General features: G+C 38.3%; 2 protein-coding genes across 2 annotated transcripts; one reads left to right on the top strand and one right to left on the bottom strand.

Annotated features, from left to right (window-relative positions):
- Nucleotides 1–2098: 2098 nt before the first annotated feature.
- agpat9l (1-acylglycerol-3-phosphate O-acyltransferase 9, like) lies at nt 2099–13449 on the top strand. The gene is made up of 14 exons (XM_067614810.1): nt 2099–2217; nt 2614–2816; nt 2965–3031; nt 4360–4508; nt 4670–4815; nt 6708–6782; nt 6884–6973; nt 7086–7179; nt 7282–7397; nt 7738–7793; nt 8016–8101; nt 8195–8323; nt 8482–8561; nt 9036–13449. Exons 2-14 carry the CDS (start codon nt 2673–2675, stop codon nt 9142–9144), a joined length of 1341 nt encoding a protein of 446 aa, XP_067470911.1. The 5' UTR covers nt 2099–2217; nt 2614–2672; the 3' UTR covers nt 9145–13449.
- LOC137200145 (myosin regulatory light chain 2, atrial isoform-like) lies at nt 13114–15122 on the bottom strand. The gene is made up of 7 exons (XM_067614815.1): nt 14967–15122; nt 14634–14732; nt 14173–14248; nt 13887–13991; nt 13726–13804; nt 13575–13623; nt 13114–13443 (listed from the first exon to the last, which is right to left on the bottom strand). The coding sequence occupies exons 1-7, from the start codon at nt 15078–15080 to the stop codon at nt 13339–13341; spliced, it is 627 nt and encodes a 208-aa protein (XP_067470916.1). The 5' UTR covers nt 15081–15122; the 3' UTR covers nt 13114–13338.
- Nucleotides 15123–15857: the final 735 nt, after the last annotated feature.

The following is a 15857-nucleotide window of genomic DNA, read 5'->3' as shown; positions in this document are numbered from 1 at the left end:
CAAAATATACAAAACGGTTTATACTTCCAAGACCTCCACTGGGTTCAGCTATAAAAGTAGACAAGAGAACATCTCCAAAAGAAACTTTTCTGATGTCTATGGTGCTCTATGGAAAAACTCTCTGTAGGACATTATTAATTATTTCCAGAGAACACTTAAAAGTCCCTGTGTAGCATGGCATACTGTATCTCAGGGTAAAAAGCTTTTTCAGGAGCGTATCCTCTGCAGGCCGTATCAGCTCTCACCCCTCTGCTGTGGTCCAGTTGTCTGATATTTATCCCTGGAGGTGATTTATGTGTGACTAAATCACTTCTTAGACATGACACATTCCCACCTGTGTTTGTTTCGGTCCATGGGAGACACAGAAGGACACAATGCAGCAAGCTCATTAAACTGTGGAGTCTAATGGCATGTCTATCTATCTGTCTATCTATCTATCTAGTCTGTGAGCCTGTATAAAGGCTTTGATGGAAATGAACCTACCACAGACGTATCTACTGCAGTGTTTGTTTGTTTTTTTTTTTTAATAAATCTGGGTAAAAGTCCAAATGTGGTTCAAGGAAGATTTAAATTAGTAGTCCTGCAGTTCTGGCTGAACATAAGACTGTTGGATAACAGGGCAGCAGCTTTTCAAACAGGAGGACTTTTGTTAGATTTTTCCAGTCTCTCCAAAATCTATTTTGGAGTCAGGAAAAGATCATTTTGGAAAATGTAACCCCCCCTTAAAAATAACTTTATAAATACTGATAGCACACATTGCTGCACATATTCTGACAGCTGAGCTTTGAGTTTATCTCTGTTGACCCTAACCTCTCCTTCCCCTGCTTTCAGAAAAGGAGAGCAACAATAACAACACTAATGGGCCATACTTGGGTGTTCCCCCAAAAGAACCCAATAAAACCAGCATTCAGTGTGAGCAATAAGCTCTTTGTTTTGAGGCTTAAAGATTAAAACCAGCTATTTTAGAACTAACAAGCGTTGCCTCAATAAAAATGACACACCCTAACAATAAAGGACAAATAGTGTGTTTTCTAGTGAGTTGCTACACACCTGGAATGTCTTCCTGTTATAAAATTGCAGGGCAATTTGTCTGATTTATTAACAGTGAATAACATGTAACAACTTATCGCTCGCAGATGTGTATCTAAAGCAAAGTGATCACATATTTTTGGATAAGAGGATAGACTTTCATGTGATTTACATACTTATATGAGATACTTGTATGTTACTGTGTCAGGTGGTTTTCTTTTCTCAGTGCATCTTGCCCAAGATGCCTGGTTGTGGTCCAGAAAACTCTCTGGATTAGGTTCAATCCCAGAATGAATCGCCCTCTTATCATTCCCAGAGACATTACCCAAACTGACCCCCTGAAGTCCCCTGTTACAGTAATGTGCAACAGACTGTGAAATGTCTGAACCTGGAAAATAATCAGGACCTTTTGTTAGTCTTAGGTGGGAGAGAGAGGCTTTTACACGGACAGAGTGTGGCTGCATTCCTCATCAAGGCTTCCCTGTGTTGTGGTGAGTAGCATGTCTGAGAGGTTTGGGGCATTTCATTAGTATTACTGTTTCACAAAATGCAGTCGCAAATGTAAGGTCAGTCAGTTAAGCAGTTGAGTCATAGACTGAGGCTCTGAAAATCATTATATAAATACAAAAAATGTAACCAATATAACCTGCAGATTGCATGTTATATATCTGCAGTAATTAGTTTATCAAAGAAATTCCCAGAACAGAAAATGGGTTATTTTTCTATTTTAAAAAATCTTAATTGGAAAGCAATTTGCTGATGAAGGCCACAAGATTTGGCTGAAAGCTACGGAAAAACCAAACAAGTGGATCTTGAGATATTTTGTTTTTGTCAAGCTGGTATTTAGTGATTATTTTACTTTATTTTATTTCATTTTGTCGTGCCAGATTCCTACAAACAAGTAGCTGCATATCTTTAATTGTGCGGTGGACAAACATAAAAGTTTCTCTGTCCAGCCTGTTGTGTAAAAATAAACCAAGTTTTTTCCCAACCAAATATAGATAATGAGGCTGATTGGATGAAATCCAGATCCACGTGTCTGCGCTTCCCTCTCTGACCGCAGAGGGGCGCTGTTGGGCGCAGGGGGGTGAACTTTGCTCTAGTAGTAAATGGGCGTGTTTGCTCCTCCTTTGTACAATCCTCTGACTTGTTCATCAAGAAGATAGAACATGGACTGAAGTTTGACAGGTAAGAGGAGCTGGTGGAACTTAAAATAATGACGCTTGTGATTGTAGAAGACAAAACAGACACAATGCGGTCATGAAAACAATCTTGTAGTTCAGGCCTGTCGTAGTTTGGGTACTCATGGATGTGTTTATATTGTCAGGTGATAGTGATCGTCGGTATTCATGAGGGCTTTGTCAGTTTGTGTGTTTCTGAGTAGTGTACTGTGACCTTTGAGGCTTTATTCGTAATTAAATCACCTAGAGTGTTTCAACTTTTTATTATTTTAATCCTCTTGTCTTTGTGGTTGTTGTTGACCTTCATATATTGGCAAGTGTTTTGTTTTCTTACACATGATGAATCTGACCTGTCTGTATTGCTTTGGTAACACAAGTGAAAACTTTTTCCTCTCACATACAGGACAACACAACATCAGAGCCACAGTGCTGCGCTTGTATACCTCAGGGAATAAAATAGAGATGGAGGATTTCTGGGCAATGACCCTTTGGGTACTGAAGATTTGGCTTTACCTCATTGTCTTCCTCATCATGATCCCAGCCATGTTTGGCTTCTCACTGGGCATCTCTGAGATGTACATGACCATCCTGGTCAAGACCTTAGAGGTAATCTTATTATCATTTCACATTTCCTTGAAAATGTACATGCATTAGGTTTTGCAAATATTTTCAAAGTCATCCCCCAGTCCACATAAAATATTAAAAGTGAGCAAATTTTTAAAAATCAAAACAGTGACAATGTCTTCCTCTTCAGTGGGCCACTCTGAGGATACAGAAGGCAAGCGCAGACGAACGAGCTCTCCAAGCCTCTGCAGCTAATGGTGAGTAGAAGGATGTTTGAACTAGATAGATAGAGATTGTCATTGTTGTGAAAGATAGGGGTTTAGTGAAAGATATGTGTAATGCTGCAATATTGGATTTCATAAGATAGCCTACTCAATTACAAGCCTGTGCAAGCATGTTGCAATGTTATTGCCCAGTTTAGAAAGAGTAAGTGATTCATCCGTACCTGTGCTTTTTGCATCTGCATGTAGATGAAATACTCACTGGATGATAGCTCTGTGGCATTAAATAGCAGGTTTAAATTGTTTTATGTTGCACTATAGGATTGCTAATTCTACTCAGCAGTCTCTGTATTACACAGTCAATCTGAGAACATTCATGACAGGAAACAAGGTGAAGTTGCTTTAGAAACCCTGCTTATCTCACAAGACGCAATATATACTCAGCCACCACTCAGCACCTTATCAGTCAGTACGCTGCACAGCGTGGTATACCTTGCTGTAGCACATAATTACATTAGTTATGTAACCAAAAACTGGCCTCTGCATATCCAAAGTGTGTCACTGTTACAGTTTTTAATGTGGACAATGAATACAAGTAGTGCAAGTGCCTCATTAACAGAGATAAACCAGACATTGTTTGAAGGGTTTGATTGAATATTGAATACAGAGTCTATCATCCCATGTTCTGGACTTTGCCCCCTGTGTTATCAGATAGTATGGAGTCTAAGTTGAAGTCAACTCTTAACTGTTATGAGACCTGAAAGGAGGACAATGTTAAATCTCAGCAGAGTTATTGCCATTTCTTACATTTGTTCTATGAGCAGCTCAGCTCTCATGTTACCATTATGTATCACAAGTCAAAAGGTTCAAAGTCATGTTTTACGTCAGTTCTTGACGCATTTTGTTGGCTGAATAAGTGAATTTTTTTGGAAACTCCCTGCTTTATGTTGAAATTTGTTGAGTCTTCTTGTCATACCAAATTACAAATACTATCCACTTAGTGATGCATAGTTGTGGTTTCTTTTTTTCAAATTTTCTGGTTGATTGCCACATCTCCTTCCTCTGAGGTTCGTTTTATGCTTTGATTAATTGCAATCATTTATTTTAGTTGTTTTATTTTTCTGTCATTTTTGCAAAGCACAGCATGTTATATTCTTCCAAGAAACACATTGCTGAATGAACTTTGAATTTTACTCTGTTGACTCAAAGCATTTTGTCTTCCATCATTATCAACACCATCTTATAGATATGGCAAACCTGATTTATGTTTCAGATTACCGCTGAGATAGTGATTCCTATCAGATGTTGACTGTATGACTGTGTGTGTGTGTGTGTGTGTGTGTGTGTGTGTCTATGTGTGTCAGGTCTCATCCAGAGGGACGATGGCTCTATGGAGAAAGAGTTAGAGGAACTTAGACGCAGTCACCCCAAACCCCCAGAGGGCGGTAATTTTACACTTAGTGACTGTTTCTATTTCACCCGGAGAGGAATTGAGAGCATTGTAGAGGATGAGGTACTTTCTTTTTTCTTTTTTTTTCTTTTTTTAACTTTATTTTAGATAGATTATAGCAAGAACACAATTTGTTATAAGAGATCTGTAATCCCTGGTTATGCATTCCAAACTTTAAGTGGTTTGGTTATGTTTTCTAATTTTTAATTTCATTGTAAATTTAGGTGACCCAGCGGTTCTCTTCAGAGGAGCTGGCGTCATGGAACCTGCTGACTCGCACAAACAACGATTTCCAGTACATAAGTCTGAGGCTGACGCTGCTTTACGGCCTTGGCATCATTGTGAGATACTGCATCCTCGCCCCGCTCAGGTACATGGATACTTCACAGTTTGCTGACTGCAAAATTCAGCAGGAATAATGTCAAAGGTTGAGTCAAATCTCTGGAACCTAAGAACTATTTGCTCTCGTAAAAATAATCTTATGTTTTAGGTGAAATTTTAAAAATGCAAGGTATAAGAAGAGGAAGCTTATATCATGAAAATCCAAAAATGTAATCAGTAAAAATTAAATGGCATATTTTTGAAGTACAGCTTGACAGTGTTTTTTATATAAATGAGTAACTTACATTAACTGGTGCAAAAAAAATTGCAAATGTTTGGTTCTGTCCTTTGACTTTAACTGAATTCTGTCCAGTTAGATTTCAGTTTCAGTCAAAGAAACTTCAAACTGCATAGACCACAGTTGAGCCACTTCTCAAAAAGCCGTCTCTTGACCCATCCTTTTTAAATAACGTCCGCCCAATATCTAAACTCCCCTTTGGCTAAGGTCTTGGAAAAAATATTTGCGGAGCAGCTCATTGATCATATGAATGGCAACGAGCTCTGGATATTTTCAGTCAGGTTTTAGGGCATCAAAGCACTTCTTAGAGTTCTTAATGATATTCTTTTAGCAGCTGATAATGGCCAAACTGTTTTATTGCTTTTAGATCTTACTGCAGCTTTTGATACAGTTGACCAAATGATTATAATTCAGCGTCTTAAGCGTTGGGTTGGCATATTGGGCATAATTTTAGATTGGTTTTATTCCTTTTTTTCTAACGGGAAATTATTTGTGACCATTGGTGACTTTATACCCTCCACCTTCCATTTCTCGTATGGAGTGCCTCAAGGCTCAGTCCTCGGCCCTTTATTATTCTCCATTCATATGTTACCTCTAGGTCAAATCTTTCAGAAGTACAACATCAGTTTCCATTTTTATGTGGACGACTCGCAGATCGATTTCTCTTTTGACTCCAAGAACACAACACAACTGTCAAAATACAATCCTGTCTTATAGATGTTAAAAACTGGCTCTCTCAAAACTTTCTTCAGTTAAACTCAGATAAATCACAAGTCATTATCATAGGTCCAGACCCCTCCGGCAAGCACTTCTCCCTCAAGTTAGGTTCTCTGTCCTGTTGCTTCAAAACCCAGTGCAGAAATCTGGGTGTTATCTTTGATAACAGTCTTAACTGTGACAGGTGAAGTAAATTGTTCAGTTGTGCTTTCTGCAAAAAAATTGAAAATTTGATCTTTTTTATCCACTAAGAATATGGAAACTATCATCCACACTTTCATTATATCCGGCTTAGACTACTGTCTCAGTACAACCTCTCCAAACTTCAACTAGTTCAAAATGCTGCAGCAAGACTACCCACAAAATCCAATAGAAGAGTCCACTTAAGGCCTGTTTTAGCATCTCTACAGTGGTTACCTGTACATTTTAGAATTGATTTTAAAATTTTAATGATTACTTTTAAAGCACATTTGGGGTTTGCCCCTGATTATATCACTGACTTACTGACCCCTTACGAGCCTGAATGCAGCCTGAGATCCTCCGGCAGAGGTCTGTTAGTAATTCCTAGATCAAGGCTAAAAGCCAGAGGAGCCTTTGGAGTCAGAGCAGGTCCAGAGACTCTAACGACCTGCCAGAGGAGATCAGACAGGCTGGCTCTGTTTCCTCTTTTAAATCTCTCTCAAAAAACGCACTTTTTCAGAATTGCTTTCTCTTGAATTAGTTATTTTTTTTGTTTTTCCTCTATGTATTAATAATTCATATCTCACTTGTTATTGTTACTGTATCAATTCTACATTTATTTATTTATCTGCTAATTTCTCTTGTTTTTGTCATAGTAAAGCACTTTGTAACTTGTTTTTGAAAAGTGCTATATAAATAAAGTTATTATTACTGTTGTAGTAATGATTGTGTTACACCCTCTCCAGGATAACACTGGCCTGCATTGGCCTCAGCTGGTTGGTTATTGGAACATCTACTGTTGGACTGCTCCCAAATTGGAGGTGATCACAAAATATAACCATCCCAATATATTCCATGTACATGTCACTAATTTCTTCACGTGTGCTTACTTGCTTGCATGTGTGAAAATGTCTGTTTTTAGGATGAAGTTCTGGCTCAGTGAATGGGTCCATGTCATGTGCTACAGGATCTGTGCTCGAGGCCTCTCTGCCACCATCCACTACCACAACAGGTAAGTGTGCATCCTCGACATTTACTCTTCCTTTCTAACATCTATTCTAACAGCGATCAGTAACCACTTTCTCTTCAAATACTGACTCCATGTTTTCACCTTGAAACAAAAGGGAAAACAAACCGGAAAAAGGAGGAATCTGTGTTGCCAATCACACCTCCCCTATCGACATTGTGATACTCTGCAACGATGGGTGTTATGCTATGGTAGGTAGAAAGCAGCCAACATTTGTATTCAAATAAGTATGACTCTTATTTGTTATACTAAACCATGACATTTTTCTGTGATTGTCAAAATGTGTTTGTCAGGTGGGTCAGGTACACGGAGGTTTGATGGGAGTCGTCCAGAGAGCCATGGTGAGATCCTGTCCCCATGTCTGGTTTGAGAGAGCAGAGATGAAAGATCGCCACCTAGTGACCAAAAGGTCAGTTTTCTCCTTTCTAACTGCAGCGCATGTCTCTGCTTGCTTGTCATTGCACATCTGAGACTGAAATAACCTTCTTGCCTGTATTTTCATGCTGTGGCTGTTTTGGTTGTGAGATTTTCCTGGCAGTAAAATCTTATTATTCAAACAAGAACCAATATGTTTTGGAAAGCTGCTACTGAGCAGTGACTCATACAGTTTATATTCCATCTCGTTATATCCCATCTTCACCCAGACAGTCAATCCAGATGTTTGATCTCAAATGTGGAAAAAAAAGGTGCAATATGAAGATAATTATACAGTCTGGAAATGGTTCCCATTACCTTTGTGTTGCTTCCAGGTTGACGGATCATGTGAATGACAAGACAAAGCTTCCCATACTGATATTTCCAGAGGGTGAGTATGACCGTGTAGAAAGAGAGTTATTTTATCCACATCAGTGTGATGTTCTTCTTTGTATCATCAAAGACAAGACTCCATGAGTGTTGTTATTTTAGCTCGGTGCCTGGTGGCAGTCTGGCCACTGAGCGGTGACAAATGAGCAGCTACTTTATGTGGGTTTGGACAGAGCTCACACGGCTCTGTCTCCTTTGATGTACTGATCTCTGGTTTCTACAGGAACCTGTATCAACAACACATCCGTCATGATGTTTAAAAAGGGAAGTTTTGAAATTGGAGCTACAATATACCCTGTAGCCATTAAGGTACTTCAGTCCTGTCTGTTTCTTCTGGCTTACACATTTGAAAGCCGAGTTCCTCACTGCACTTTTAATGCATTTCTGTTTAACTTCTTTTAGTATGACCCAAAGTTTGGAGATGCTTTCTGGAACAGTTCCAAGTACAGCATGGTCAGTTACCTGCTTAGGATGATGACCAGCTGGGCCCTCGTTTGTAACGTCTGGTATCTGCCAGCTATGCACCAGCAGGTGTGTATAACATGTGCTGATACACGTGAGCTCATGCATGCATGCATAAAGCCACGTGAACATCCCGCAGGTGCCACCCCCACCCCTCCATATATGTACACACACACACACACACACATCATGGTAGACTGACTTTATTGTTTATTCAAAAATGGCAGGAGGGGGAAGATGCTGTCCAGTTTGCCAACAGAGTTAAGTCAGCCATTGCTCACCAGGGAGGGCTGCTAGATCTACAGTGGTAAGATTCAACTTCTGTCATTGTTTCATTGATTGTTCAGTGTCACAGTGATGGGATTTTCTGTCTCCATGCGTATTTTTCACTTCCTTTTTTTTCCTGGAAACAGACTAAGCCTTGTTCTAGATACAACAGATTATTATATGACGAATCTCCTCTTAAAATTCAGTTTAGCCTGTGTCCTCTAACACAGAATGATATCACAACTAATGGGGAAAATCATTTTATTAACTTAAGTTTTAAGTTCCCCTAATGGGTTTTTGAAAAGGCTTCCAAATGAATGATAACATTTATAACCTATAGAGGAACATGCAATCCTTCAACTGAATGTCAAACATGAAAAATCTCCAAAAGTAGTCAATTTTTTTTTTTGCATGAAAATGACATATTGACTATTGATCATACAGTCTGTTACATGTGTTTGAATGATCGGCATCACTCTCAGTTTGTCCTGTTTGCACCTGCTTGCCCCTGCAGGGATGGAGGCCTCAAGAGAGCAAAGGTGAAGGAGTCATTCAAACAGGAGCAGCAGAAGCAGTACAGCAGCATGGTGGTGGGAGACGACAGCGGCAGCAACAGTGACTGAGAATCGCAGCCAATATGATGGACATGCACCTGCCCTGTTTTTGGTGAATATATATACCAGAAACAAGCATCTCTCTTATACTATTTTCTCATTAGCTGGATCTGAAATGGAATACTGCCATGTGGACTGAAACACACTGTGAAAACTTCGGTACAGCTAACGAGAGGAGAGTCTGGCTAATTTGCACACAAAGAACACAAGTGCAATATTGAACTTCTTGAGGAACAGACTGACTGAAAAGGGAAAATTGCTCTGTTTTTACCGCTACTGAAGGAAACTTCTGTTTTGATTGAATGTTAATGCTGATAAAATGCTCTGAATGAATGAAATGTGTGATTTCAGTGAAGCTAATAGAAAAACTGGATACATGAACATCTCTCAGTTGACTTGTTCATGTGCTGCTCATTGTTTTTTAAATAAATTTTAGTTTACAAATGTAATGTTGATGGTGTGATTATGCAAGTGCGAAAAGAATGTGGAGTTTTTTTGGGGTTTTTTGTTTTGATATTTGAGATGTGATTTAAGCATTTGAATATAGGTTTTGTGTATTTTGATCAGACTTGCAGTGTTTTACTGCAAAACAATTAACACTGATAAGCACCTTTGCAATATATTTTTTATGGTTTCCTCACTGGGTTTTGTTAACACTGGTTGGCATTATATATCTTAGTTTTGGGAATTCTTATGTCCTCATCTGTTTTCTTTTACAGAACTACTCATCACAACTGCAAAGTTAAAGCATAAACACAAAAGCAGAGACACAAGGTTTGGCACTTAAATAATACATGATAATGTTGAATGTGTGTGTGTGAAAGCTCATGAAATGTCCTCATGAGTTGTGGTGGCTTTAAAGGAGAACGCACAGCCGAGACTTTTTAGGTCCCTCTTCACTGGATGGTTTTTCTGAAGTTTTCTCCTCACTGTCTCCATTCGTGTGCGGGCTCCCATCTTTGGCCCCTTAAAACAAATTGTAGAGGGGTTTGTTATAAGTACACCTTAACGGTGTGTATGTATGTGTTGATCCTGGTATTTCTTTCTTTTTTTTTTTTTTAAGTCCCCCTCCAGTCAAAAGTCTTCGTCTTCCTTCAGTTGGATGTTTGCGCTTCACTGTGCAGAATGATGTACGTGCACTTTGACACTTGAAGGCTGTTTTCACATTCGTCTGCTGAAAGTGGAAAGTTTCTCTGTGCTCACCGAAAAATCAGAGTTTAAGGGATGTGAGCATTTAGTTTAGTGCCAATCGTGAGTCAGTATGTAACTTACACAAGTGTGAGGTGGAAACCTGAAACCTCCAGTGCACATACATTGAGAACCTTACAGTGAAGTAGAAGTAGACATTTTGCATTCAGCAGTTAAACTTTTGAAATGAAAAATATTTATTTATAGATTCTGATGTTTTCAATGAGGGAGAATTCATTCAAAATGTAATTTTTGGGATTTTTAACAAAGTAGTTGAATTTTTGTGGAAAAAAACATGTCAGACACAATTTACTGTTCCAATTGGAGGATTTTTACGTCTAAAAACATGACTGGAGGGGATCTTTTAATTATCAGCGCTCTCACCGTCACTCTCCTGATGACTTGGATCTGTGTTGCCCTGTGTGCCCTGTGCCAAAACAAATAGATCACTACTAGATCACATGGACAGCAGTCACAGTACCACATTATGTCCGACAACTTGAATTAATCAGTGTGAGTACTTGACAACAACGCTTACCTGTAATAAGTTCCTAATGTTTTTCTTTTTCTGTTTGAGTTCCTGATATCTGCAAATATGATCGACAATGAAAATGAGATTACACGTCATCACAAAGAAACTTGAGTTTAATTTAATTCAGTAATGGAAATGATGCATGGTGGACAAGACAGCCAGCTCATGACTTCCTGTCTTTTCCTTTCATTTGTCAGGAGAGACAAATTGTACGTTGAAATATTTACGAGCCAGATTAGTGCCTCACATCTGTGTCATTCTCTGCGCAGTTCAGATCACAAACAGGTTGCTGTTGATTCAGGTGGGCAGTGTTTGGCTTAAGCCGCTCTCTTGAGCAATAAAAGCCCACGTAGGTTAGTTAAAACTGCTGTGTAATAATTCTTCTGGAGTTTTACCTCAATGAAAACAATGGTTTCCACACTCAAACAATCTGTTATCACACTACATGCACCCGGTGTTTCTTGAAGGCAATGATTTGTATAGTTTGCTAAATCACTGTATTAGTTGTCATTACTCATGTGTAGCCATGTTTAATTATCTGCTGGAAGAATAAGTCCAGGATCACATTCAGATCACAAAATGCATTTTTTTCATTTGTATGGCAAAATTTTCAGGGTTTTTTTTTGTTTGTTTTTTTGTGAATATACCTTCAATTTAAAGGTTGTAAAGGTGGCAGACTGGGCCTTTATCTAGTGTTTCATTGTCTCTGTCAGTTAAAGAAACATAAGTTTGATTTCTTCAAATGTTTTTTCCTGCATCAACATCCCTATAATATGCTTTTGAAAGATGATATTCTCTGTGCTGTGTAACTGTTACTGAAAAACAATTGCAAGTGCAAAACATTGTGAACCTTAGTCTGTTAAATTTTACATTTCAGTACAGTCATTTCAGTAATCTACCCACCGCTGCAGATAGGAGTCACATTTCTTGTTGGCGAATTTGGTCTTCCTCTTCAGTTCGTCTGTTGTCCATGTTGTGCCTGATTGTAGACCTACTCCTGCATCCACCCTGCCTGTTGCCCCAGATGCAATAGGCATCACTGCCAGTGGAACTGCAGATTTCAGATATCAAAAATAAACTCACAGTCATTTGGATACGACTCTGCTGTTGCAGATGTGCTGGAAGTGGAGCTTGCCTTGCAGGATTTCACAAACTCCTTGCTGTCTTGTTGTTGACTGGCTGTTTGCTGTGTGAGCAGGAAAATGTGGCTGTGAGAGTTTATGTAGGTGTTTGTTGTTGTATCCATGGCAACAGTGTCCAAGAAGAATGGAACTGCAGTGAGGGCCCCATGAATTACTCTACCTTACCACAGAATATTTAGGAATTGTCCTTTACAAGCAGTATGTCGAAAATCTTGTATCTCAAAGCTTTTCAATGACCAAGAAAAACAGCCTTCCTCTTAGTTTCATGCATTTTTGAATTTATCCGCTTGGTCCTGAAAGGTATTCATTGGTTGTCATAACGTCGTCAATATACAGAGGAATACAATTTACAGTACAACAAGAATTCCCACAATAACACTAGGCTATACAAACATGTAATACATGTTTTTTAACACACTATAATGTAGTTATAAACAGATACAGGAGCAGATTTACCTTTTAAAGTGATTATTAATGTATCCTACAGTAGTTATCTTATTTACTTATATTTATCTTATATTATTGAAACTGTGATTTACTATACAGTCATTCATGTGTCATCTGTTTATCCTCTAGCATCCATTAATTGATGCCCACAGGAGGAGTTATAGTTGTTGACAAATACATACTGTACCATTCAACAGTTTGGACACACTTTCTCATTTAATGGAATGAGAAAATGTGTCCAAACTTTTGACTGGTACTATACATGAACACCTATATCTGCTAACAACTACATTGTTACTACATTATGTGTTATAAACCACATATTAAATGTTTGTATAAGTCTTATAGATACTAGATAAGGGGACTTAAAGTAAAGTATTACCCAGTTATTCTTCAGATGAACCGAAAATATATCTCTTCTCTATACAGATCTTTCCTTAACTTTTATAGTACTGCCCCAAATTATGTATTTCTTGATGAGTTTAGTTGTGATTAATATGTTCTTTTAAATAATCACAAAGATAAGACTTTAACAGACATTTCTTTGCTGACTGCTTGCTTGTGTGATTTGAGATTTTTCTTTTACGATATTGGATTTTTTCATTTTATTTTATATACTGTACACTGTTGCTTAATAAAATATGCATTTGCAATTAACAAAGAGGCTAATGAGGAGCCCAACACTTTATTCTCAACGGCAAGCAAAGAAGGGAGCCAATGTTCAATACAAACACAATAACAGTATTTATTACAGCCAATTTTGCCCTAAAAGAAAGTTAGACAAATCAGATATTTCAACTGTCACTACTATATTTTAATGACATGCCACACAACTAGCGATATCAGCGTGTTTAGATGACCTGTATGACTCGACTACATGGACAACAATCCTTGTTAGGATTCTTCCTTCTCATCTCCGTGTGTGATGATGTAGCAGAGCGACTTGTAGTCGATGTTGCCAGTTGGATCGATGGGAGCAACAGCGAAGGCCTGTTCCACCTGAAATTTTAGGAAGAGGCAATGTGGCTGGTGAACTCAGTCGGTCAAAATGGGAATAGAAATGCAAAAAAAATGCATACTAAAGAAATGTTTGAGAGTCTGTCACAACAAGGAAAATAGAAAACACAAACCTCCTCTGCTGTAAATTTATCAGCCTGGTTCATCAGTAATCGCCTAAACCTGGACAAGACAAAAAAAAGGGTAAAAATTAGAGGATAACTAGAATAAGATGCTAAAATGACTAAGTTGAACATGAAAGTTAATTCACTTAATTTCTCTTACTCGTCCTTATTGACAAAGCCTGTCCCATTGGGATCAAAAAGCTTGAAGGCAGCAAGTATGGTTTCTTCAGGGTCAGTCCCTGCAGGAAAACAGAGCATCATTGAGCATCATCTGAGAGTAACAACGTAGAGAATTAAAAGATTTGTTTGAAAAGTTCTCACCGTTGAGTTTCTCCCCAAACAGAGACAGGAACACAGTGAAGTTGATGGGACCTTTCCCCTCACTCAACATCTCATCCAGCTCCTCATCCTTGACATTAAGCTTTCCTGGTTCACACACAACGAAAGACACACACACTGAGTAAATTAATTTAATCAAATGTATTAAATATGACATCAAGAGAAGGTTTCGTCAGCAGAGCTTTTCATTGTTCTTCTTAATTATGATTATTTGGTATAAATCAGTGGATGAAAAAGATAAGAAAGACGTAATAGAAAAAGAAAATACCCAGTTGTCCGTAAGTCTCCCTCAGGTCCTGTTTCTTGATAACACCGTCTCTGTCTTGGTCAATGCAGCCAAAAGCCTATAGGATAAATCATGAAATTTACTTCTAATGATTCAAATAAAGGTTAAGACTAGATGGTGACACAGTATTTCTCCCAGCAACGACTGAAGAATTATTCCGGCAACTACTGATAATGAAACTACAACAGTCATAGTAAAAACACTAGCAGTGGTTGCATTTTAGTGGTCTTACAGAGACTTACAGCTGCTGAATTTAATGAATATCAACCTTTTCTTGCATGATTTTGACGGTAAATTAACTGGTTTGTACAGGAAGTTCCTTCAGTCAAAATCATAAGTCACGCTTTTTGAGAACTCAAAACAGCCATCAACTTATCTTTGTAGTGTTAATACAGTATATCTATTTTGTGTCACTCCAAGCAGGACCACATATTGTACTGTACCTCCTTGAACTCCTGAATCTGCGACTGTTCGAACATGGAGAAGACATTGGAGCAGGACTTCTGTCCCCTCTGTCTCTTATTGGAGGCCTTCTTACTTGCCTGAAAGAATGAACACAAAATCAGTCGACCCAACAACAAATATTGGTGTGTCAAGCTCTTTTTCATTGCAGGTTCTCAGTTTTAATGTAGTGTGTCTGTGTATACAAATGATCAGTATAAAAATGACAGCTTTGATAACAACATTTCTTGCCGCTTAATTAGATTTTGAAACAGTTTGAAACTGACTGTTTTTCGATTACCACAAAAAAAGTTTAAAATCTCTGATGGACTTACCATGTCTGTGTGTGATCCTATGTGGACTCCCAGCCGAGGTGTGATGCTGGGGTGGGTTTTATGTATGGCCCATGTTATCTTCTGCCTTCCTATAATAAGCCATGGTGAAAGCATAGTCCCTTACATGGCCACAACTGCTCTGTGTGTGTCACCAAAGGGACCTGATAAGAGGTGAAGCAGGATTCCTCTGGGCTGGAAAATAGAGATATGGAGTAGAGAGCAGAGAGGAAAACAGGAGAGCGTGACCTCTGAAAGTCTGATAGTCACCCCACCAAATTAAATAATTCCTCAGAGGTGAAATCAAGCTCTGATGGCAGCCTTGTATGTGCAATGTTACTGCAAAGTTTTGGTCAGTATGATTTATCAACACAGAAGACCTAAATTCTGAGATCTCTTATAACGCCCCAGTAATGCACCAAATCATTATCAAAACTAATAAAAATTGTCAGCAACTCATGTCATAACCCTGTTAATCAAATACTGTATTTACAATGACATAATTACTGTCACCCATCACAAATGTAATGACCTAATTGTTACAGCATTGGGTTTTATCATTGTTTTTAAGGTTTTTCTACTCAACCAGACTGAGGGGGGATGTCCTCAGCCAATTAGTGGTGAAAGTAGAGTTATAACAATATTAGTTACACTATCAGGAAAAAACAAAGTTTCAGTTAATGGTGACTATGAAAAATGATGAATGAATAAATGTTGCGCGTATATTAAGAGTTGTAGTAGACAAGTCTGTTGTAGATGGAATGATAGTGCTGGAGGACAAGAGGAAAGTCAAAAGAGCTCTCATATGTACAGAACCAATTAACATCACAACAGCAATCTTGGTTTTATTACATGAACAAGAAGGTTGACATTTTTGAAATGCAAAATTGTTGC

Source organism: Thunnus thynnus, chromosome 2 (genome assembly GCF_963924715.1).
Source record: "Thunnus thynnus chromosome 2, fThuThy2.1, whole genome shotgun sequence".
Classification (NCBI taxonomy): domain Eukaryota; kingdom Metazoa; phylum Chordata; class Actinopteri; order Scombriformes; family Scombridae; genus Thunnus; species Thunnus thynnus.
This window is presented reverse-complemented; position numbering and strand designations above follow the sequence as displayed.

Excerpts from the sequence above, each read along its gene's own strand:
- LOC137200145 (XM_067614815.1), bottom strand. The coding sequence starts at position 15,080 with ATGCTTTCACCATGGCTTATTATAGGAAGGCAGAAGATAACATGGGCC. Across the intron at positions 14,733-14,966 it reads TAGGATCACACACAGACATG|GCAAGTAAGAAGGCCTCCAA; the intron begins GTAAGTCCATCA and ends TCATTCTTTCAG. Across the intron at positions 13,805-13,886 it reads GTTTGGGGAGAAACTCAACG|GGACTGACCCTGAAGAAACC; the intron begins GTGAGAACTTTT and ends GTTTTCCTGCAG.
- agpat9l (XM_067614810.1), top strand. The coding sequence starts at position 2,673 with ATGGAGGATTTCTGGGCAATGACCCTTTGGGTACTGAAGATTTGGCTT. Across the intron at positions 7,180-7,281 it reads ACGATGGGTGTTATGCTATG|GTGGGTCAGGTACACGGAGG; the intron begins GTAGGTAGAAAG and ends TGTGTTTGTCAG. Across the intron at positions 7,398-7,737 it reads CGCCACCTAGTGACCAAAAG|GTTGACGGATCATGTGAATG; the intron begins GTCAGTTTTCTC and ends TGTTGCTTCCAG.